Raw genomic sequence first — 25,444 nt, 5'->3', positions numbered from 1 at the left:
GAACAAGCACTCTCTATAACCAGGCTCTGGCCTGCAGCAATGGAGGTAAGCATGGAGGTGCTGCTGTTCATGTTGCCTGGGATGGAGGTTGATGGGGTAATCAGAGAAGGCTTCATGGAGGAGAAGATACTTGAGTGGAATCTTGAAGGATGACGAGGAGTTCAGGGAGGGGGAAGATGCCGGGTGAACCACACCAACTGCTAGCCTGTAAGCTCCTCGAGGGCAGCACCATGTACCCACCTGGCCCAGAGGCTGCTGCTCCACAAATGTTGGCTAAGCCCTGGCAGGGCAATGAATGAAGTGGAGAAAGGGCCTTGAATGCCAAGCTCAGGAGTTTGGGCTTTACCAGAAGGAAGCTGGGAGAGAGAGGAAGGTCTGGAGCAGGGAAATGACATGCTCAAATCAAGATCACAGGAGAATAGATTGGAGGGGGTGAAACAGGAAGCTGAGGGCCTGGAGCAGTGGAGGGGAGGGCAGGGAGGAAGTGTCACCAGGTGGGGAGGGCAGAGAAGGATACAATGAAGCAGCCTGACTAATCATCTGTAAATGAGGTGATATTAGGTGTGTTGTCAGAGTGAAAATGCAAATAATAATGAATAAAAGCATTGGTGAGCACTTCTGTAGCATTTGCTATGTGCCAGGCACTGTTCCAGGCAGTTTCTATGTATTAACCCAGGTAAACTTCTCAACAACTCTATGAGGTTGACATTATTATTCCCACTTTACAGATGGGAAACTGAGACCAAGGCATGCAGTGACTTGTCCAAGGTCAGGCACGGCAAAGCAAGGAACTGAGCCCATGCAAACTAGATAAGTATGTGGAACATTCAGCACCTCACCCAGCACATAGTAGGTGTTCAACTAATGATAGAGAAAGAAGAAAGAAGTTGGGGTGATGCCTCCTCATCTGGGACACCAAGGTGGGTGGGTTTCACCAAGATGGAAGCAGGTTTGGGGAAGATGGTAAGTTCCCTTTAGGGTGTGGTGGGTCTGAAGACTGGGGGACCTGAGGTGCGGACGTGGAGCAGGCAGCCGGTGCTCAGGACCTGGACTCTGGGTGATGCCCAGCCTGGCCACGGCCCTGAGGCCTCTCCAGCCGCCCTGTGGCCTGGCCACCACGAGGAGGAAGTTGTAGGTGAGCCGCTCACCTTCTCTCCTGCGTGGATCTTGAAGGACACTCCCCGCACGGCCAGCGGGAGCTCGGGTCGGTATCTCAGCCCAAAGTCCCGGAACTCGATCTGCCCCCCACGAGGCCAGGGGGGCCGGGCCGCACAGGTGGCCGGCCTCCAGGGTGCCTAGGGCAGGAGGGAACATTGGGTCAGAGGAGCCTTTCTCCAGGCTTCTCACAAAAGGGCCTGCCTCTCTGACCCTCAGTTTCCTCTTCTGTAAAGTGGACTTATTTACTGCTACTTTACAGGGTTGTTATGGGGCATGGAATGCAGCAAGGCTAAAAACAAATAATATTTGGTATAGTGAAAATAAAAAAATAATGATGTTGGCTACTCTTTATCTATTTTTGTTATTAGCCATTATTAATTTTCAAATATTCTCTCTTTCACTAGTAGAGGTAGACACTCTCCTTTTAGGGAAAAGGGCAAGTCTGTGCAGTGGGGAGACCAGTGCTGCCATTTGCTATTCCTGTGACCTTGAACAGGTCATCCACTCCCTTGAGCCTTGGTTTCCCCATCTGTGAAATGGGGCTAATTAGAGTGTGGACATGTATTGAGTGTTTGCGGTGTGCCAGACACTGTATGAAGTCCTTTATTGTGGGATGACCTCCTAGTACACCCAGCACCGTTACGTTGCTGCTATGTTTCTCTACTGTTCCTGCTATTCTGTTTCAGTAGTGCTATCGTGTTACTGTTGTGCTGCTGTCATGTTTCTATAATGTTGCTACCAAGCTGCTGTTATGTTACTGTCATGTTGCTGTTACTCCTGGTCCCCTGTCACTCAGAGTGCCCTGCCTTGCCATTCAGAGGAACCAGGATTTGACCTCGTCTCAGACCCTACCCTCTTAACCATTCCTGCCACCTTGGCTGTGACTGCAGTCTGCAGTGGTGGGGGCTCTAAAGCCGGTGGCAGATGTCAACATGGGTCCACCGTCCTCTGCTGTAAGTCCTGGATGGTGCCCGCTCCCCCTCCATCTCTTGCCCATCACCTCCTTGGGCGTCTGGGCGTAGTCCTTCAATCGTTCCACCGACACGATGCTGCTCTCCAGGTCTGTCCAGCTGCGAACAGCCCACTGCAGCGTCTGGGTCACCTGGTTCAAGAAGACACCTCAGGACAGCTTCAGCAAGGCCACCCCACAGGTGAGGCAGGGGCTGGGAGGCGGGACCCGGAGCAGACGAGGGGGCAGAATTTGGCTGTAGCCACAAGGATCCCTCTTTTCCTTTAGTTGAACTGGAGTATATGGACCAGAAAGGAGCCCTCGGACATCAGCTTATCCAACCCTTCTTGAAACAGGTAGGGAGACAGGACCAGAGAAGGTGTGTGGCCCTCTCAAGGACACCCAGCAGGATCCAGCCCAAAGACTTCCATTCAGAGAGGTTTCCCTCCACTTAACACTGATTTCCCACTTGGTACCACACCAAGCTCCTCCCCAGAGTCTGCTCGCCCTGCCCCCACCCCTTCCCAACCTCATTTCCCTCCAGTTTTGTCCTCACACTCTCTCCAGCCACACCGCTTTCTTGTTGTTCCTCTAACACACCAGTCGCACCCCTCCCGCCATCGCAGGGCCTTTCCTCCTGCTGTTCCCTCCACCAGGACTGCTCCTCCCCTATTCCCCCACTCCCTTTAGGCCACAGATCTCAAGCCCCCTTCTCAGAGAGGTCTTCTGGGCCATGCAAAAGAAAAGCACCCTCCCCCCAATCATGTTCCCTCCTGTTACTTGCTTTAGCCTTAAGCTTAGTTGCCTCAACTGTAAAATGAGGACAGTAATAGTACCCCTGGTGGGCTTGTGGGCAGGATTAAATGAGCTAATATTTATAAAGCTCTTAGAACAATTTCTCATTCATAATGAATGCTATTTACATATATGTATATATATATATTTTTTTCCTTTACAGATGTCATAACCTGACATTAAATATTGTTATTAATAGTTAACAAAACGTTAACAATGCACTGGAAATGGACTCTGTCTACTTTATCTCAATGAGTCTTTATAGTGTCTGAAGTGAAGGGATTACTGCCCATTTTTCAGAGGAGCACAGCGAGGCTCCAAGGTCCAGCCTAGGCTCTTGCAGAGCCGTGTCTTCCTCACTGGTTGGTAGTTTGGACTCAGGTCCTTGAAGGTCCCACTGGCAGAGGTCTGTGTCCATTCTGCCCGCACCCCAGAGCCCAGATTGGGGTGTCGGAAGTACCTGCAGGGCGGCTGAGACAGAGAAGCCCACGAGGCCGGGGCTGAGGTGGGCCTTGCTCAGGACTGCGCATAGGGCGGCCGCAAACACCAGCCCATTCCCCACGAGCTCCAGGTTGGAAGCGAGCCACCTGCGAGGGGACAGGTAAGAGTGGGGTCAGTGGGGCCTCTCTGTGCTACCTGCCTCCCTGGGCACAAGGCCTGGACAGCATGCCGGCTCGAGTGCCCATGGGGTCCCGGCAATGGTCTCCTCCACACCCAGGCCCCACAGTAGGTGCTCAAGTAAGCTCTGCTGTGCTGCCACTTTTCTGTCCCCAGGCTATGCCAAGCCATGTCCCCTGTGTTCCCCCTGCCTGAATCCGACCTCCTTCTTCACATGGCCAACATCTTACCCTCACACAGCCAGCTCAAGCCTCACCTCCTCAGAGAGCCCTCAGGACGACTCCTCCCTTTTATCACTCTGTATAGCTAAACTAGTTAATCAGTCCTTGACTGTCGGCCTCCATCAGCAGGCTCATGAGGGCAGCAACTTTGTCTTTTTTTTTAATTAACTAATTAATTAATATTTCATTTTTGGCTGCATTGGGTCTTCATTGCTGTGCGTGAGCTTCCTCTAGTTGCAGCGTGTGGGGGCCACTCCTCGTTGAGATGCGCGGGCTTATTGCGGTGGCTTCTCTTGTCGCGGAGCATGGGCTGTAGGCGTGCGGGCTTCAGTAGTTGTGGCACGTGGGCTTCAGTAGTTTTGGCTCGTGGACTCTAGAGTGCAGACTCAGTAGTTGTGGCGCATGGGCTTAGTTGGTCCGCGTCATGTGGGATCTTCCCGGCCCAGGGCTCGAACCTGTGTCACCTGCACTGGCATGTGGATTCTTAACTACTGCACCAGCAGGGAAGTCCATCAACTTTGTCTTGTTCATGGCTCTGTCCCCAGGACCCAGCACAGGACTGAGCACGTAGTAGGTTCTCAACAAATACATATTGAATGGATGAGGAAATTGAATTCCTACTTCTTTTTCCTTTTATTGAATTCCTACTTGACCATTCATTCATGCATTCATTCAGCAGATATGTATTCAGCACCTACTGTGTGCCATGCATACTGGAGATGCTGGGGACACAGCCGCAAACCAAACAGATAAAAATCCCTGTCTTCAGGGAACTCTGGGCTTCACTGCATATAACACCTAGTCCTCTTAACAACCCCACGATGGGAGGACTGTTGTCCCCATTGGACAGATGAGGACACCAGAAGGGTTAGGTACTTGCCCAAGTCCACAAACATAACAAACACCGGGATTTGAAGCCACATCTGCCTGACTGAGGGTCTGCCACTTCCTAGATGGCTGACCTTGGGGGAGTCCCTTCACTTCTCCGAACCCCAGTTTACCCATCTGTGGGATGAAGTAATGTCTGGCTCATTATAGTTGTGAGGATTAAATGAGATACACCTATCGTATATGGCGCAGAAATCATTGACCCTTCCACAAAGTAGGTGCTTTGTAAATGTTTGTAAGGTCCCTCCTCCCTAGGCTAGGACCCCAGGAAGGGGCAGGGCAGGTCACCCAGAAGGCATATGGCATTGAGACACTGCCCACAGCTGCAGGGCCTCATAGCCCCAGCTGGCTGGAGATCTGGGCAGAAAGAAGGAAGGAACTGACATTTATTGAATTCACACCCACTGTGTGCTTGACCCTCTCCACACTCTGGCACCAGACTGACTGGATTCAAATCCTCACTCCACCATGTATTTGCAGTGTGGCCCTGGGCAAGTTCCTAAATCTCTCTGTGCCTAAGATTCATCATCTATAAAAGGGTCTCTGCCTGGTGGAGTTGTTAATAGGATTAAATAAATTAATCCACAGAGGATGCTGAGGACTGTGCTGGGCATGTGGTAAGCACATTACAAGGATTAGCTGTGAGTGTATTTGTTTAATCTCAGTAGCCACTCCATGAGTGCAAACTCACTTTGACAAATGAGGCTCAGAGAGGTTATGTGACTTGCCCAAGATCATCCAGCTAGTAAGTTGCAGAGCTGGGATTTGCACCTGTGTCTGTCTGTGCTCAAAACTTGTGTTCTTATTCTTGCTTAGTACCGAAAGGAGGCCGAGGATGCTTATGTAGCTCCTTTGTCACCAAGGCAACAGAGGCTGGTCTAGTGGCCTGGCAACAGAGGCTTCTTCCCTTTTGCTGACACCTGTACTTCCTGCCCATCTGTGGTTGGGGATCCCTCAGGCCAAGGTCCATCTGCTCACACTGTGAGCCATGTGCACCCATGGGGTCTAGGCTCTGCTTTACCCTCGACTCGCTGTGTGACCTTGAGCAGGCCACGTGACCTCTCTGACCACACAGTATGACCTTAGGTCTCATCCTCTGGGGACACAGAAGGATTATAGGTTCTTCTCTGCCCCCTTCCTACCTGTCAGCCACCAGCCGCGGGAAACTGACTCTCTGGCTTTCATCCATGTGTGCGTCGTTCTGAGCCACAAAGCAGCCCTGGACCCGGAAGGCCCTGACCACTGCTCCGCCCTGGAATGTCTCGGCCACATGGGAACACACGGATGAGTACCTGGCTGATTCCAGGCGTCTGAGCTGGCATGAGCTGGCCACATACAGGCTCTGAAGTGGGACAGTGGGGAGCAGAGAGGTCACAAACACAGAGAGACAGTTTGAGAAGCATAGGGAGCTCTGTTACCAGCTTGCTGTGTGACCTTGGGTCAGTGGCTTCTCTTCTCTGGGCTCCAATTTCCTTGTAGAATCAGAGTTCCATGGGTCTTTTTAAAAATCACCTGAGAATCTTCAAAAACTCCCAATGCCTCACCCCCGAACTATTGAATCAGAATCTCTGGTGGCATCAACCTCTCTGGTGGCATCACCCTGGCCTTGGAATTTTTAAAAAGCCTTCGAGTGATTCTCATGTACGGCCAGGATGGAGTCTGGTCTATTTACTATAGACCTAGTCTATAGTAAATATCTCATTCTCAGCTCTAAGGCCAACTGCTTCACTTAGGGCCAGTCATTGTGGGAACAAAACCACAAAGGGCATGGAAGGCAGCTTGACAAGTCAAATTCATTCACTTAACTCGAAGGTTACATGCCAGGTGCTGCGAACACCATGACGCACAAACAATATATATCGTTATTTGGTTTGAGGTTGGAAGCTGTGTGCGGCTGGCAGGCAGGAAAGAACCTGCATTTGCTGATCACCCAGGCTGCATGCCAGGCGCTTTCCAAATACAGTTGACCCTCGAACAACATGGGCTTGAACTGCACAGGTCCACTTATTTGTGGATACTTTTCAATAGTAAATACTACAGTGCTACGTTCTGCACTTGGTTGAATCTGTGGCTATGGAGGAACTGTGTATGCAGAGGGCCAGCTATAACTTCTAAGCAGATTTTTAATTGCAAGGAGGGTCAGTGCCCCTAATCCCCACATCGTTCAAGGGTCAACTGCAGTATTCAGTCATTGTGAGGTGGGCATTAGGGTCGGTCACAGTTTATAGGTAAGAACACCAGAGGCTCAGAGGGATTAAGCAGCTGGTCTAAGCCTCTATAGCAAGCAAGTGGCAGGACCTGGATTCAAACACATCTCTGTCCGACTCCAAAGCTCTAGAGAAGCAGTTCCTCCCCCAGGTCAAGAGGCTATAGAAAAGACTTGGGATAGTTGTGGAGGGCAGCGATGGCCATGGTTTTTGTCTGGCTACCATGTTTTGTTTTGTTTTTTCTACTTCTGATTTTTGTCTGGCTACCATGGTTTCTTCTACTTCTGATTTCCTTGGTGGGGATGGGGGGTTGGCGGTCAATCATGAGACCTGATCATGGAGGTAGTCACATGACACAGCCCTGCTAGGCAGAGTAAACTATTCCTTTGGTCACAGTGATGAGCTCAGGGATGACACATGCCTCATGAAAGGCCAATCAGAATCTTCCCTGGGATGGATGTGTGAATGCTGAGCTGGAGAAAAGTTGCTTTGTGTCGGGGGTTGCTGAGGTGGGAGGCTGTGAGTATAGGGTTGCAAGGGGGCCATCAGACCTGCCCCCTAGAAAAGGAGTGTGTGCAAAGTTAGGCCAAGCAGAGCTGAGCCAGTGATTCTTAAATATTAGCATGGATCAGAATTACCTGGAAGGTTCATTAAAACCCAGATTTCTGGGCCGCAGCTCCATAGTATCTGAGTCAGTAGGTCTTGAATGGGGCCTGAGAATGTGCATTTCTAACTAGTTCCCAGGTGAAACTGATGCTGCTGGTCTGATACCACACTTCAAGAACCACTGAGGGAAGATATGGAAAGAGTGACAGCGTCCTAGTAAGAGCTGACCCCCTGCACCCTGGGAGCATAAGCCATTAATTCTGTTCTTGTGTTTAAGCTAATTTAAGTTGGTCTCTGGTTCTGGCAACGGAAAGAGTCGAGCCTAATACCATGGTCTTTGAGAGCTTGCAATGCCTTCTTGGTTTCCAGATCACTGAGGAAGAGATACCTGATTTCAGCAACAGTAGCAGGATAAACTGTTAGACGTTAAGAACTTTGATGTGAACATTTGGGAGACAGAGATGAGAGTAAGTGTTAGAAACAGACTGTGGTGTCTCTGTCTCTGAGAATTCTTCCAGGGGCAGCTCCTAGATGTCCAGCTGGGCAGAACCTCTTACACTGAGTCCTGCCCAGAGACAGGGGACTGGTGGAGGTGACCTCGGCTGGCCCCAGGAGCCTCTCCAACCTCCCCTTACCTGAAACCCAGCATAGAAGAGCAGCAGTGGCACGATGGCCACGACAGCCAGCGGGGTGGTCACTGTCACCACCAGGCCAACCTCCAGGAGTCCGAAGGCATACATCAGTAGAGACCGGAATTTGTCTGGGATGTCCACGTCTACTATGTCTGTCTCTTTGGAGAAGCGGTTCAGCAGGTTCCCAATGGGCGTCCGCTCAAAGAAGCCAATAGGAGACTGTGCTACGTCCCACAGGAGCCCCCGGAAGAGCAGGCTGGATGCCCGGATCCCTCCTAGGAGCACTGTGGCCATGGAGGCAAAGAGCCCGATTGCTGGGGAGAGAGAAGGGGTCAAGGCATAAGGGCTGGAGACCCCCATCACCCTGTGGTGGCTATGTTATGAACTGGCCACCCTGATTTATCCTTTGATGGGACCACCATGCAGTGGGTTAAATAGTGTCTCCCCCCAAATTCATGTCCACCAGGAACCTCAGAATGTGACCTTATTTGGAAAGACAGCCTTTGGGGCTTCCCTGATGGCACAGTGGTTGAGAGTCCGCCTGCCGATGCAGGGGACACGGGTTCGTGCCCCGGTCTGGGAAGATCCCACATGCTGTGGAGCGGCTGGGCCCGTGAGCCATGGCCGCTGAGCTTGCGCGTCCGGAGCCTGTGCTCCGCAACGGGAGAGGCCACGCGTACCGCAAAAAAAAAAAAAAAAAAAAAGAGGGCGTTTGAAGATGTTATTAGTGAAAGAGCTTGAGGTGAAATCCTGGATTTAGGGCGGCTTCTAAATCTGATGACTAGTGTCCTTATAAGAAGAGGAGAGGACACACAGAGACACAGAGAAGAAGATGATGTGAAGACGGAGACAGAGACTGGAGTGATACACCACAAGCCCAGGAATGCCAAGGATGGCTGGCAACCAGCAGAAGCTAGGAGAAAGGCATGGGACAGTTTCTCCTTCAGAGCCTCCAAGAGGGACCAATTTTTGCTGACACCTTGATTTTGGACTTCTGGCTTCAGAACTGTGAGAGAATAAAAATTTCTGTTGTTCTAAGCTACCAAGTTTGTGGTAATCCGTTTTATGGCAGCCCTAGGAAACTAATACACCCCCTTCCTCCCAATGCCAATCTGTGTGCTTGGAACGGAGCTAACTTCACTCTCTGTTTCTGGGGTGGGGAAAATTTCATCCCTAGCCAATCCGAACCATTGCAGTTGGCTCGGGGTGAACACATGACCCAAGTCAGGCCAATGAGACCTGGGACTCTGCTGGGACTTCTGGGAAGAGGTACTCACTTTGTGGGATACTATGTTAGCACCAGGGGAAGTAGCCTGCCTGGACAGGAAGCTATCATAGAGGAAGAAAATGAAGCTAATCTTCCAGTATTTGCTGGACCCGTGGATCCAGCCATACCTCAAGCTAGTTACCTATGGATTCCAGTCCACAAGCCAATAAATTCTCTTGTTGCTTAAGCTAGTCTGAGACATATAGTTTTAAATAGTTAGTATATTATACCTGTATAGTTTGTAGCTATATTAACCTCAAATAGAGCAGACTTTAGAGTAAGAAAAGTTATCAGGGATAAAGAGGGGCATTACATAATAATAAAGGGGTCAGTTACTCAAGAAGACTTAACAATCCTTAATGTGTATTGCCTAACAAAAGGGCATCAAAATATGTGAGGCAAAAACTGATAGAACTGCAAGGAGAAATAAATGAATCCATTATCATAGCTGGAGATTTCAACACCCCTCTATCAGAAAAGGCAGAAAATCCAGCAGGGAGAAAATCAGTTAAGGACAGAGATGAACTCAACAACACCATCAATCAACTGGATATAATGGACATAAACAGACCACTTCATCTAACAGCAGCAGAACACAAATTCCTAAGCTCACATGAAACATTCACTAAGATAGACCACAATTCTGGACTATAGAATACACCTTAACAAATTTAAAAGAAGAGAAATTATACAATGTCTGTTCTTAGACCACAGTGGAATTATACTAGAAATAACAAATACCTGGAAAATCCCCAATACATGAATATTAACACATTTCTAAGTAACACGTGGGTCAAAGAAGAAACCTCATGAGCAATTTTAAAATATTTTGAACTAAATGAAAATAAAAACACAACTTATCAAATTTTGGGCATGTAATAAAAGCAGTACTTAGAGGGAAATGTTTAGCACTGAATAAATATATATTAGAAAAAAGAAAACTCTAAAATCCATCGTCTAAGCTTCTACTTTAGGAAACTAGAAAAAGAAGAGAAAATTGAATCCAAAGTGAACAGAAGAAAAGAAACAATAAAAATTACAGTAGAAATCAGTGAAATTGAAAACAGGAAATCAATGAAACCAAAGCCTAGTTCTTTGAAAAGATCAGAAAATTGATAAGCTTCTAGCCAGGCTAAGAAGAAAGAGAGAAGACACAAATTACTAATATCTGAAAAAATTTTAAAAGGGACATCACTACAGATCCCATGGATATTAAAAGTATAAAAAAGGAATACCACAAACAACTCTCTGCCCATAAATTTGAAAACCTAGGAGAAATGGACCAGTTCCTTGATAGACGCAATCTACTAAAACTTATGCAAGAAGAAATAGACAATCTGAATAGGCCTATAACTATTAAAGAAATTGAATTGACAATTAATAACTTTCCAAAACAGGAACTGCCAGTCCCAGATGAGTTCACTAACAAATATTTAAGGAGAAATTATACCAATTCCCTACACTCTCTTTCAGAGGGTTGAAGCTGAGGGAATACTTTCTAACTTATTCTATGAGGGCAACATTTCCTAATACCAAAATCAGACAGACAGTACAAGAAAACTGTATAGACCAATATCTCTCAAGAACGTACATGTAAAAATCTTCAACAAAATATTAGCAAATTAAATCCAACAATGTATGAAAAGAATCGTACATCATGAACAGGTGGAATTTACCCCAGATATGCAAGGCTGCTTCAACATTTGAAAATTTGGGACTTCCCTGGTGGTCCAGTTGTTAAGACTCCGTGCTCCCAATGCAGGGGGCCTGGGTTTGATCCCTGGTCAGGGAACTAGATCCTGCATGCCACAACTAAAGATCCCGCCTGCGACAATGAAGATCTTGCACGTGGCAATGAAGATCCTGCGTGTGACAACTAAGACCCAGTGCAGCCAAATAAATAAATAAATATTTAAAAAATCTGAAAAATCAATTAATGTAATCTATCACATCAATAGGCTAAAAAAGAAAAATCACCTGACCATATCAATAGATGCAGAAAAAGATTAGACAACATCCAGTACCTATTCATGATAAAACAAATAAACAAAAACAACCCCCCCAAAACAAAACCCAAAACCTCTCTCAGTAAAATAGGAATCGAGAACTTCCTCAACTTGATAAAGAATATCTATTAAAAACCTAATGGTGAGAAGCTAACCTAATGGTGAGAAGCTTGGTGCTTTCCCAGTAAGATCTGGAACAAGGCAAGAATGTCCCCTCTTACCACTCTTCTTCAACACCCTGCTAGAAGTCCTAGTTAATGCAATAAGATAAGGAAATAAAAGGTATGCAGATTTCCAAGGAAGAAATAAAGCTGTATTTGTTTGCAGATCACATGATCATCTATGTAGAAAATCTAAAAGAACTGACCAAAAACTCCTGAAACTAATAAGCAATTATAGCAACATTCCAGGATGCAAGGTTAGTATGAAAAATTCAATCACTTTCCTATATGCCAGCAAAAAAAGGAAAGCCCACAACTAGAAATACAAACTGTACGAAAGGAAAAATCTCATTGGTAAAAGCAAATACACAGTAAAAGTGCTAAACCAACCACATATAACGCGAATAGGAAGATTAAAAGATGAAAGTCATAAAATCATCTATATCCACAATAAGTAGTTAAGGGATATACAAAACAAAAAGATGTAAAATATGATGTCAAAAACAGTAAATGTGGCAGGGAGAGGAAAAAAAAAAGCAAGGTTGTTAAATGCTTTCGAACTTAAGAGATCAACAACTTAAAAAACCCACACATATATGGATTGCTATATTTAAACCACATGCTAACCACAAACCAAAAACCTATAATAGACACACACAAAAAAAAGAGAAAGAAATTCAAAAATAACACCAAAGATAGTCATCAAATCACATGGGAAGAGAAAAAAAGAAGAAGAAAGGAACAGAAAAGAACTATAAAAATAACCCCAAAATAATGAACAAAATGGCAGTAAGTACATTAAATGTAATGGACTAAATGCTCCAATTAAAAGACATAGAGTGGCTGAGTGGATATAAAAAAAGACCCACATGTATGCTGCCTACAAGAGACTCATTTTAGACCTAAAGACACACAGAGATTGAAAGTGAGGGGATGGAAAAAGCTATTCCATGCAAATGGAAATGATTATAATAGATGACTATGAACAATTATATGCCAATAAAATGGACAACCTAGAAGAAATGGACAAATTCCTGGAAATGTACAACCTCCCAAGACTGAACAGGAAGAAATAGAAAATATGAACAGACCAATTACCTGGAATGAAATTGAATAAGTAATAAAAAAAAAAAATTCCAGAACCAGATGGTCCAGACTCTTTAGAGACAAGTTAATACATATCCTTATCAAACTATTCAAAAAATTGCAGAGGAACGAACACTTCCAAAATCATTCTACAAGGCCAGCATCATCCAGATACCAAAATCAGACAAAGATAGAACAAAAAAAGAAAATTACAGGCCAACATCACTGGTGAACATAAATGCAAAAATTCTCAACAAAATATTCGCAAACCAAATTCAACAATACATTAAAAGGACCATACACCATGATCAAGTGGGATTTATCCCAGGGATGCAAAGATGGTTTAATATCCACAAAGCAAGCAATGTGATACACCACATTAACAAACTGAAGAGTAAAAATCACACAGTCATCTCAATAGGTATGGAAAAACCATTTGACAAACTACAACATCCATTTATGATAAAAATTCTCAACAAAGCAGAGGGAATACACCTCAACATAATAAAGGCCATACACAACAAGCCCACAGCTAACATCATACACTGTGTTGAAAAGCTCAAAGCATTTACTCTAGGGTCAGGAACAAGACAAGGATGCCCATTATCACCATTTTTATTCAACATAATATTGGAAGTCTTAACCACAGCAATTAGACAAGAAAAAGAAATAAATGGAGTCCAAATTGGAAAGGAAGAAGTAAAACTCACCATTTAGAGATGACATGATACTATACATAGAAAATCCTAAAGATGCCACCAAAAAACTACTAGAACCCAATAATGAATTCAGTAAAGTTACAGAATACAAATTTAATATACAGAAATATGTTGCATTTCTATACACTAACAGTGAACTATTAGAAAGGAATTTAACAATCCCATTTACAGTTGCATCAAAAAGAATAAAATATCTCAGAATAAATCTAGCTAAGGAGGTAAAAGACCTTTACTTGGAAAACTGTAAGACACTGTTGAAAGAAACTGAAGATGACACAGATGGAAAGATATACCATACTCATGGATTGGAAGAATTAATATTGTTAAAATCCTCATACTACCCAAGGTAATCAACAGGTTCAATGCAATCCCTATCAAAATACCAATGGCATTTTTCACAGAATTAGAAAAAAATAATTCTAAAATTTGTATGGAAACACAGAAGATCCTGAATGGCCAAAACAATTTTGAGAAAGAAGAATAAAGCTGGAGGTATCACACGCCCTGATTTCAAACTATATTACGAAGTTACAGTCATCAAAACCATATGGTACTGGCACAAAAACAGACACACAGATCAATGGAACAGAATAGAGAGCCCAGAAATAAACCCACATTATATGGGCAATTAATCTACAAAAAAATATGCAAGAATATACAATGGGGAAAAGATACCCTCTTCAATATTACTCAGCCATAAAAAGGAAGGAAACTGGGTCATTTGTAGAGACATGGATGGACCTAGAGACTGTCATACAGAGTGAAGTAAGTCAGAAAGAGAAAAACAAATATCGTATATTAACACATATATGTGGAATCTAGAAAAATGGTACAGATGAACTGGTGTTTGCAAGGCAGAAATAGAGACACAGATGTAGAGAACAAACGTATGGACACCAAGAGGGGAAAGCGGGGGTGGGGGTGGGGGTGGGATGAATTGGGAGATTGGGATTGACATATATACACTAATATGTATAAAATAGATAACTAATAAGAACTTGCTGTATAGCACAGGGAACTCTACTTCACTGTACAGGAGAAACTAACACAACATTGTAAAACAACTATACCCCAATTAAAAAAAAAAGACATAAGGTTGGATTGGATTAAAAAAAAAAGACAGCCTCTTCAATAAATGGTACTGGGAAACATGGACACTACATGCAAAAGAATCAAACTGGTACCTGCAAAAGAATCAAACTGGACTACTTTCTCATACCATATACAAAAATAAATTCAAAATGGATTAAAGGCTTAAACATAAGACCTGAAACCATAAAACTTTTAGAAGAAAACAGGCAGTATGCTCTTTGACATTGGCCTTAGTAATATTTTTTTGGATATGTTCCCTCAGAGACGAGGGAATGCGGGGAGGGGGAACTGGATGAAGGCCGTCAAAAGGTACAAACTTGCAGTTATAAGATAACTAAGCACTAGGAATGTAATGTATAACATGATAAATATAATAAACACTGCTGTGTGCTATGTATGAAAGTTGTTAAGAGAGTAAATCCTAAGAGTTCTCATCACAAGGAAATGTTTTTTCTATTTCTTTAATTTCATATTTATATGAGATGACGGATGTTCACTAAACTCACTGTGGTCATCATTTCATGATGTATGTAAGCCAAATCATCATGCTCTACATCTTAAACTTACACAGTGCTGTAAGTCAACTATATCAACAAAACTGGGACGAAATATTATGGTATACAACTCAGGAAAAAAAGACTCTGTGGTATTGGTGAAAGAATAGACAACGAGATCAGTGAAACAGAGATGAATAGGTGGAGAACAGAGAATTTTAGGGCAGTGAAACTATTCTGTATGATACTGTAACAGTGGATGTATGTCATTATACATTTGTCCATCCCATGGAATGTACAACACCAAGAGTGAACCCTGATGAAAACTGCAGACTTTGGCTAACTAGGATGTGTGGATATAGGTTCATTTGTAACAAATGTACCACTCTGGTGGGGGGATGTTGGTAATGATGGAGGTTATAGATGAGTGGGGAAATCTCTGTACCTTCTGCTCAATTTTGCTGTGAATGTAAAACTGCTCTAAAAAAATAAATCTATTTTTTAAAAAGGAAGAGAAGATGAGAGGAGATGATGGTGGGGATGTGATGCAGGGCTCTACCTCCTATGGGGGATGGGGGTGGGGCAGTGGCAGAAGCATGGGATTGGGGTGGGGTGCTGGAAGTCACCAACAGTCAGACTTGGGGCTGTCCTCAGCTTGGGAGAGGGGCAGAGTCCAGTGGACCTGCTGCCCCACCTAAGTGCTCAGCTGCCCCAGCATCTGGAGGCCAAGATTCTGCCTTTGCTGATGAGGCTGGAAGAGACTCTGAGGCTTCTGTAAAAGTAGGGATGTGCCCTGTCCCCCACTTCCCCAGCCCCATCTTAAGGATGCAGGTCTGTGTTTGGACCCAGGACATTTGCACAGATGTTCAGGAAGGACAGGGTGAGCCAGGGAGGTGTGGGTGAAGGAGCCCTGAGAAACCCTCAGGTGGAGCTGGAGGATGGAGAGTGAGGAAAGCTGGCAGGGGTACCTTGGAGGCAGCCCAGGAGCCCAAAGACCCAGCCCCGCAGGGCTGCGTGAGTCTGCCGTCCGTCCACGGTGGGGTCATCTGCCCACAGGCTCAGCCAGTAGCCACGGCAGAAGGAGGCCACTTGCTGGCATAGGAAGAGGAAAAGTGCATGGAGGCAGAGCGGGGTGCCCACAGCTCGTAGGTAGGTCAGGTACATGGTAGCCTTCACCTGTAGCACACGTAGGAGAGATGGGGGCAGAGAGACACCCCAGGGGGAGAGAGGAAAGGCCAGGTGGGGCTCCCACAACTTGCCAGTGGGGCAGATGGAACAACCATGCAGTACCTCCCACCTGGAGCATCCTCTCCCCTCCAGGCCCGCCCAGCCTCAGGACCCCCTTCCTCTATGGCTCCCAGATGGCAGTGGGAGCCTTAAAGGGGACAGGCTGTGGCACTTTCTGAGTTTGGAGTGATTTATTGAACACCTACTATGGGACCAGCATGTGTCTCCATCCTCATCATAATTCCCACCTGACAGATAGGGAAACTGAGGCACAGAGAGGTTAAGCCACTTGTTTAAAGTCTGGTTCCTACAAATCTGAAATTCTCCATGCAGCTGCAGCCAGAGTGAACTTCTGAAAACATCCACTTGCTGTTGAAAACATCTTGCTGTTGCTAACCTGCCCTGCACTTTCTCTTGCTCTAAGAAGAAATTCTAAACCTCTTGTACACTCTTTCACCTTACCGTCTACGCACTATCCACTGGTTTCATGGGATCCCTTTCTTTTCTCTGGCACCCTAAGCTCCTCACCTCAGAGTCTCTGCCCCTGCTGTTCCCTCTGCCTGGAATGCTCCTCCCCCTGCTCTTTCCATGGCTACTTCCTTCGCATCCTTCAGGGATGTCAAATGTCACTCCTCAGAGCATCCTATCCAAGCAGGTCCCTGATCCTTGGTCGGTCCCTGTCTCATCACTTTCTTTATTTTGTTTATAGCATTTATCACTACCTGATATCACCTTGGTTATTAGCATAATTGTTTTCTCACTCTCTCCCCTGCCCCCCACCACTAGCCTGCAAGGTCCACCAAGGCAGAAACTTTGTCTGGCACACAGTGGGGGTTCTGCAAATGTCTTCTGGATGGATGAGTAGGTGGATGGTTGAGTGGGCGAATGGGTGAGTAAATGGGTAGGTGGGTGGGTGGATGAATAAATGAGTGGGTCTGTAGGAGGGTGGGTGCGTAAATGAGCGGATGGATGGATGAATGGGTGGATGGATGGATGGATGGCAGGGTGGCAGATGGGTGGATGGTTGTGTGAGATGGATAGAAGAGTGAGTAGATGGGTAGGTGGATGGATGGGTGAGTGGGATGGATGGGTGAATAGGTGGAAAGGTAAATGGATGGATGGATGAATGAGTAGGTACGTGGGTGAATGGGTGGGGGATGGGTGGACAGAGCAGCATAGGAGAGAAGAAGTAGTACAAGTTTCAGATTCAGACTGTCCTAGGTTTGAGTCCCAAGTTGGTCACTTGCTAGCTGTGAGAACACAAATGTCTAAACTCTTTAAGAACCCAGTTTCTTCATCTCTACAATGGAGCTATCACCATCTGATTTTAGGGTGGTTGTGGGCATTAAGAAGTATGAAGTATCTAGAATCTTACGTGGCACATAGTAGGTGTTCAATAAAGGTGAGTCGTCCCCCCAGCCCCATCCCCCCCCCAAGTGCTGTATCTCTTGGGAGGTCCTGAGTCCCCCCCAAGTGCTGTATCTCTTGGGAGGTCCTGAGTCCCCGGGGGCAGCAGCGGCAGTGGATGTGGAGAGGGGGAGGGAGCAGCGGGTGGTTACCCTGCCATATTGCATGCTGTCCTCTCCTTTTGGCTGTCCTGCCCCCTCAGGATCATCTAGGGGAACCCCTGTCTGGGCCTCTGAAGTGGCGCTGTCCTTCTCAGGGACTAACTTCATGGACCTGTCATTTAGAGGAAATGAGGACAAATCAGTGTCTCTCTTCGTGGGGTGTATATGCCCAACCCTCATGGCCACTGGAAGCCACTGAGCCACTCTCTCATTCATTCATTCAACTAACGTACTGAGCACCAACTAGGTGCCATGCCCCAGTTCTCCCTCTGTGGTGCCCAGCTAGATGCCACCTATCACCCCAGAGTCAGGCAAGCCTGTTCTTCCGACGCCATCTCATTGAATGAACTTATTTGCCAACTTTGGAACCTGGTTTTCATTTTGGTCTAAGCTTTGCTGCAATCATTTTGCACCTGCTGTTTATTCTCAGATTTGTCAGTCCAGGTTTGCAGGAAGTCAGCTTTGCACAATTCAGATGCTGAAGGTTTCTTGAGTGTTCCTTTTATCTGTGGCTGAGTAGGCTGACAACCGTAAATGTGAATTACCATCTGCTAACTGTGAAACCATGGGCAGCTGACAATCTCTCTGTGCCTCAGTTTCCTCAGGTGTAAAATGGGGATAATCTATGTCTCTCTGGCTGCCTATCTGTCTGTCTATCAATCAATCTATTTATTCACCTATCCATCTTTGTGATATTGTGATTTATGTTAAGAAATATATACTTGGTCTTTGACCCCATCCCTGGCACAGAGTTCCTAAAACCCTTGTAAATTCCTAAGTGATAAGAGCCCTAGGAGCATCTTTTGTTCTACTGAGGTGACTCTGGGTGGGCTCCTGGATGGCTCCTGGTTGGGGGCTGGTCACCAGAAAGACTAAGCCATGACTAGAAGCTTGGAATTTTCAGCTCCACCCGCATTCTCCAGAGAGGGAAGAGGGGCTGGAAATGGAGTTAATAATGGATCATGCCCACACGAGGAAGCCTCCATAAAACCCCAACAGTACGGGATTCGGGGTGCTTCCAGGTTAGTGGACACATCCACATACCCAGAGGTTGATACACCAAGCTCCATGGGGACAGAAGCTCCTGCATGTGGGACCCTCCCAGACCTCGTCCTGTGAATCTCCTCAGCTGGCTGTTCTGTCTCCTTTGTCACATCCTTTAATAGACTGCCAAATGTACGTGTTTCCCTGAGTTCTGTGAGCTGTTCTGGCAAATTACTTGAACTCGAGGAGGGGGTGATGCAAACCCCCATTTTGTCCCCAAGTAGGACAGAAGTTGTGGGAACCCTGGAGACCTACTACTTGCAATTGGCATCTGAAGTGGAGGGAGCAGACTTGAGGGACTGAGCCCTTAACCTGTGGGATCTGACATCTCCAGATAGTGTCAGAACTGAGTTGTGGAGAATTGCTTGGTGTGAAGGTTTGCGGGGGGGCAGGGGGCACCCATCTGGTGTCAGAGTGAACGTTGTAGTTGTGTGAGAGTAATGGAGAGAAAGAGGGAAGACTAGCAGGTTTTTCCAATACAATATTTATCTATCTACATCCATCTGTCTATGAACTCTACCTATCATCTATCTGTCTATTCATCCATTCATCATCTATCTGTTTGTCTGTCACCCTATTTGTCTACCTACCTACTTACCTCTCTACCTATTATCTACCTATCTGGTCTTACTTAGGATACTGTGCACTGTGAAGACGGCGGGCCGGTCCAGTGTGTGGCCCAGGAGTACTCTGGCTGGCTAGCTGGGATGGGAGGAACTGGGGCCCAACCTCAGGGACCGAGGCCCTCCGGTTCCCCCTGCAGTTCCCTAACAGCTGGCACTTAAGCTCACACTCTCTGGTTCCCAGTGGTCTGTTGTTCTGTTTCACAAGGTCACTTTCCATAAAAAGGGAGAGCACAGGAGTCCAGCTATGGCCTGGCTAAAGGGGGCAGCAGGCCTCCTCCTGGTGGCCCCCACCAGCACCAAGCGATGCTGATGTCCTTCAGAGCATGAATGACAGGGCCTGGCACGGACATTAACAACTATGGCGTGGATCCTTCTTTGGAGCTGGCCCTGCCCCACTCCAGCCATGACAACTCTGATAAACTTTAAGGGATTCATCACATCTGAGGGCAAACTGGTCATCCTGTGAACAGAACATGTGGGGACTTAATCATTGTGGCTAATTGATTGTCAAATAGTCTCTGGTGAATTATCCCACGGCTGAGCCCCATGGTGGGTCTTAAGCAGATGTTCAATCCAGAATGGTTGAGATGCAGGTGGTGACACAGCCGCCTTGCTTCAGCCTCAGCTTTTGTGCCCTCCCCAAGCTCTGCACCAGAGCAAACTCACCTCTCCGGTCCACCCTCAGGCCTCCCACCTCCAGCAGAGCCTCTGCGGTCCTTGGCACTGGCCGGGGGTTCCGTTTCTGCAAGGTCAAGGGAGCCGTGTCACTCTATGGGGGTCGGTACCTCAGAGTCCGGATGCCAGCTTTGACACCCATGGGCTGTGCAGCCTCCGCTCGCTGAGCGTCCATTTTCTCTGATCTGCCTCCTCCCCCCTCTCTCCATCCTCCCTGGGTTCTTCCAGGAACATTATTCATTCATTCACTTATTCAGTTAGCAAATATAATCAAGCATCGGCTATGAACTTGGGGCTGGGAAACAGCAGGAAACACTGCACATAGTCCAAAAGCTCGGGTCTCCCCAATACCCTTGCATAAGCAATCCATTGTGTCTGCGATGTTCTTTTCCAGGTAGCTCTCACCCAACCTCAGGTGTCATCTCCCCCAGGGAAGGACCCTCCTGCCCACCATCCCCAAGCCGGGAGGGTTCCATCTTCAAGCTCCAGGAGGTTGACACCGTGAACCAACACTTAGGGTTTTTACCGGGGTGAGCCAGGGCTCAACAGAGGAGGCAGAGCCTGGGACGGGGGACCTGGCTGTGAAACCCCCTCTGTCATGCAGGGACAGCACACAGCCTGCAGTTGGAGGTTCAAAGCCCAACACTGCCACTTATGAGCCGGGTAAACTTGGACGAGTTCCTTAACTTCTGGGCCTCAGTCCTCATCTGTAAAATGGAGCTAAGTACAGTACTGACCTCACAGGGGCTAAGTGGTGATTAAATGAGTGAATGGAGGGGCCCCTGGCTGTTCTTTATCACTCACTGTGGCTGCGCTTGGATCACTGACTTCACTTCCAGAACACTGTCATTTTTCCAGTGGGCACTGTGTTCTCTGGATTAGTAGAAGCCCTAGCTGGCATGTTGGGGGCCTCTGGCCTCAAGGCACCAAATGACCTCTTTGCTCAGTCTCTGTAGCAGTTTCAAGCACAGACCCTGGAGTTGAACACACCCAAATTGTAATGTGACCTTGGGCAAATTATTTAACTCTCTTCGGCCTGAGTTGCTTATCTGAAAAGTGGCAGCCATAATTGCAGGGGTCCCCCAGGGGTGTTGTGGAGACCACATGAGACAATGCATGTTTATAGAAGCACTTAGCACAGCCCCTGGCTCACAGAAGGTGCCACGGGCTCTTACTGGGGGCTGGGTGGCCTTGTGGGAGAGTGTCTGCCTCCAGGCCTGGGCCTGCAGGGAGGGTGTGGCCAGAGTGCTTCACTAGCCAGTGGGATCTGTGGAACCTTCTCCCCAAGGGTGACAGAAGCCAGGCACAGGGTAGCCCAGCCAGTACCTCCTTCTCCTCCATCTCCTGGCTGTCTGGCTCCATCCAGAAGGCCCGCCAGGGTCCCCTTCCTGTGCAGAAGCTCCTGGAAGGAACCCATCTCTGCAATGGCCCCATCTTCCAGCACCACGATCCAATCAGCCTGGGGCAGGACGTGGAGCGCGTGGGTGACGAGAATCCGTGTCTGGGCAGGAAGGGATGGAATTTACACTCGTGCGCTTGACCACTGTTCCAGAGCTGGGGGAATGGGCCGGGAATGTCCTGGGGCTCAGAGTGGGGAAAGCTCTCCTTCTTGTGCTCCTGCCCTTTTTCTCAAAAATAGCATGTCCCAACAGTGAAATAGAGGGACTCCTTCAACCTGTCTCGAAACCAGAAGACACGGAGTTCAACTGAACGTGGCCAGTGACCTGAGGCAGAGCTGTGGTAGTTTAACCACAGACCCAGAAGCAAGAAATGACTGCTCGGACTTCCCTGGTGGCGCAGTGGTTAAGAATATGCCTGCCAATGCAGGAGACACGGGTTTGATCCCTGGTCTGGGAAGATCCCACATGCCACGGAGCAACAAAGCCCATGTGCCACAACTACTGAGCCTGTGCTCTAGGACTCATGTGCCATAACTACTGAAGCCTGTGCACCTAGAGCCTGTGCTCCGCAACAAGAGAAGCCACCACAATGAGAAGCCCGTGCACCGCAACAAAGAGTAGCCCCCGCTCACTGCAACTAGAGAAAGCCCGCACAGCAGTGAAGACCCAGCACAGCCAACAAAAGAAATGACTGCTGCTGTGAGCCACTGACATTTGGGGGTTGTTTGTTATGCAGCACTGTCACAGCAAAAGCTGACCATTACAAAGAGGAACACTGGATTCATGGAGAATGGTGGTAAGCAGACTTGGGTTAGGACTTTCTCTGCCTTTGCTCTATGCCCTCTGAGACATTTCCCCAAACTTACCGTTCCCTGGAGCAGCCCATCAGGCCCAATGACCTGTTTGAAGACATGCTGGCCAACATGGGCGTCCAGGGCTGCCAGGGGGTCATCCAGCAGGTACACAGCAGCCTTCCTGTACACAGCCCGGGCCAGGCTCAGCCGCTGCTTCTGGCCCCCAGAGAGATTCATGCCCTGTGGCCATAAGAGAGAGACAGGGACCTGCGTCTACGCCTGCTGGGTGAAGCTGGTGTGACAGGGGCCAGGTCTGCTCATCAAAGTGAGCTGTGGCTCATGGGGCCTGTCCTCTAGGGCCACCTCCAGCTTGAAACGCTTGCTCTCAAGCCAACATCCCCCCCAGCTTCCACCCTGCCTGGCTTCTCCCCTTTCCAGACAAGCTTCCTGCACCCACTGCTCCCTCCACTTGAGTCTGGCTTCTGTTCCCATTTCTCCACTGATGCAGCCTTCCTCAAGGACACTGGTCACTCCCCTGTTGCCTAATCCAGTGGTAGCTTTTCAGTCCTTATGTTCTTATTTCCTTCCTTCCTTCTTTTCTTTTCTTTTCTTTTCTTTTTTCTTCCATTCTCTTCCTCCCTTCCTCTCTTCCTTCCTTTTGTTCTTTCACTTGTTCATTCATTCCACTCATATTTACTGCATGGCTATTATGTACCCAGCAGTGTTCTAGGCTCTGGGGACACAGCAATGAACAAAACCTCATCCCTGCTTTCATGGATCCTTCACTCTAATGAGGATGGGGTGGGATAGAGATAATCAATAAACAAACACATAAAATGTTATCACCTATCAGATGGTGTTATACACCATGAAGAATAATAGAGAAGGGGAAGGGTGTAGGGTGTACTGGCATGAGCAGGGTTGCTGTGCTGGGTAAGGTGGTCAGGGAAAGCTACTCTCCACTAAGAGACTTGACGGGATGAATCATGTGAACTCCTGAGAAACAGCTTTACAAGCAGAGAGAACAGCAGGTGCAGAGGCCCTGAGGTAGGAGCATACTTTGGGTGTTCCAGGAACATCGTGGAGATCCATGTGGCTGGAGAGAAGCAGGAAAGAGGGAGCATGATGGGAGATGAAGTCGGAGATAACTGGGGTCAGATCGTGGGGGTGCGCCTTGTCAGTGATGGTCAGCACTGTGGCTATAACTCTGAGGGGATGGGGAGACCTGGAGGGTTCTGAGCAGACAAAGGACATGAACTGACAGATCTGAAAAGAATCCCTTTGGCTGCTGCACTGGGATTAGCCTGTTAGGGGTGAGGACAGAAACAAGGAGGGCAGTCAGGGGCTCCTGCAGCAATGTGGGAGAGCTGATGTGGGGACTGGAACATTCTGGATCTGCCTCAAAGGTGGATCCAACAGGATTTGCTGATGAATTAGATGTGGGTGTAAGAAAAAGAGAGGAATTGAGGAGGACACCAAGGTTTTGGATCTGAGCTCTGAAAGGATGGAACTTCCACCACCCAGGATGGGGCGAGCTTCGGGGGAGGAGGTAATGGGAAATCACGTTTGGTTTAGGATGTGACACAGCTGGACAGACGTAGCCGGCAGCAGGCACCCCCTCCTTCTGATACCCCTTTCCCTTGGCTGCACGATGCCTCATCCTCCTCCCTAGATGTTCCTTCTCAGCTGATCTCTCTGGCTCCTCCAGACCCTTTCCAGGGCCCTCTCCTCTTCCCTAGAGGAAACCTCACCCATTTACTTGACTTAAACGTCCACTATTCCACTCTCAATTCCCTAATCTGGGGGTCAGGAAGTGTTTTCTGTAAAGGACCAGAAAGTAACTACTTAAAGCTTTGTGGGCACCCCACCCCACCCCCACTGCCCTGGTCTCTGTCACAACTGCTCATGTCTGCCCTTATCATGTAAGAGCAGCCATGGACCACAGGTAAATGAATGTGCATGGCTGGGTCCCAATAAAACTTTATTTACAAACCCAGACGGTGGGCCAGATTCGACCTGTGGGTCATAAGTTGCCAATTCCTGCCCAACCCACAGCTCCGTATGCATACATCCTGTTTATTGGACATCTCTGCCCAGACCCTTTGGTGAGGTCCAGAGAGGAGAAGCAGTTTGACCAGTGTCACCCAGAGAGGCAAGGCAGGAGCCTGGATCACCTCATTCCCAGTTGTTGGAGAGCCCCTCACCACCAAGCCCTGCCATGTCTCCCAGCCTCTCCTCAGTCTCTATTTTCAACCATTCACTCATTAATAACTATTTATTGAGTACCTGCTATGTGCTTGGCTCTGAGCTGGGCCCCTTTTCTCCCCTACCTCTCTGCCCCCACCCCAGTGACCCTCCCACCACACCAACCCACAGGTCAGGGTGGCAAATGACCCTCAGCCGCCATGCCTCCCTGGCCCAAGAAGGCCCTGAGACCCTCACCTGCTCCCCAGTTTGGGTGTGGACTCCTGCAGGGAAGCTGCCCACGTCTGGCCACAGGGCACAGGCCTCTAGGACCCTCTCCAGCCACGGCAGGTCCAGCTCCTGCCCGAAGCACACGTTGTCTACCACGGACATGTTCTGGACCCAGGCCTCCTGCGGCACGTAAGCCACCGGACCCTAAAACACAAGGAGGCTGATGGGGACGGAGGAGGAACGGTGGGAGCTAGGCTCTTGGTGGTGGTGGAAGGCGGCAGGGAGCTTAGCTGTGAGACGGGGAACGGAGGAGCAGAGACGGGGACATTCCAGCAGACAGGCAGGGGTGCAGCCTCACCTTGATGCTCACGGACCCCTCCACCTTTGACAGCTCCCCAAGGAGGGCAGAGAGCAGGGAGGACTTTCCTGCCCCCACTGGACCGACGACAGCCAGCAGGCAGCCCTGGGGCACCGTAAGGTTGATCCTGGCAACACAGAAGGGGTGACGTGTCCCTGGGTAGGATTCAGCCCGAGTCTGCGCAGAATTAGTGAACCCCAGACAGAGCCAGCCTCGGCTGCTGATGACACACCTGGGGTGGGGGGGCCGCTGAGAGGATGTCTGGGGGCCGTCCTTCCCTCTCCCAATCCCTGTCTGGCTATGCGAGCAGCCATTCTGCATGTGATCATACATGTGCCCACATACATGCACGCACATGTGTATGCGCACACTCATTACATCACGCATGCATGCATGTACACAGATGATGCATGCAAGCACACAGGGCACATGTGTCTG

At 48.0% G+C, this 25,444-nt stretch overlaps 1 protein-coding gene across 1 annotated transcript in view; it reads right to left on the bottom strand.

Annotated features, from left to right (window-relative positions):
• ABCC6 (ATP binding cassette subfamily C member 6) overlaps window positions 1–25,444 on the bottom strand; it is a 56,618-nt gene that overhangs the window by 4,230 nt on the left and 26,944 nt on the right. Inside the window, exons 16-27 of the mRNA XM_082669528.1 lie at window positions 25,007–25,133; window positions 24,676–24,852; window positions 22,306–22,473; window positions 21,366–21,540; window positions 20,031–20,106; window positions 17,686–17,806; window positions 15,868–16,075; window positions 8,078–8,388; window positions 5,772–5,971; window positions 3,363–3,489; window positions 2,159–2,260; window positions 1,149–1,295 (exon numbers count right to left, since the gene is read on the bottom strand). Coding sequence (XP_082525654.1) covers window positions 1,149–1,295; window positions 2,159–2,260; window positions 3,363–3,489; window positions 5,772–5,971; window positions 8,078–8,388; window positions 15,868–16,075; window positions 17,686–17,806; window positions 20,031–20,106; window positions 21,366–21,540; window positions 22,306–22,473; window positions 24,676–24,852; window positions 25,007–25,133 — 1,939 coding nt within the window. The remainder of the gene's footprint in view (window positions 1–1,148; window positions 1,296–2,158; window positions 2,261–3,362; window positions 3,490–5,771; window positions 5,972–8,077; window positions 8,389–15,867; window positions 16,076–17,685; window positions 17,807–20,030; window positions 20,107–21,365; window positions 21,541–22,305; window positions 22,474–24,675; window positions 24,853–25,006; window positions 25,134–25,444) is intronic.

Source organism: Grampus griseus (assembly GCF_964374135.1).
Source record: "Grampus griseus genome assembly, chromosome: 14".
Taxonomy (NCBI): Eukaryota; Metazoa; Chordata; class Mammalia; order Artiodactyla; family Delphinidae; genus Grampus; species Grampus griseus.
The sequence above is the reverse complement of the archived record's forward strand: the minus strand, read 5'-3'. Positions and strand labels throughout refer to the sequence as shown.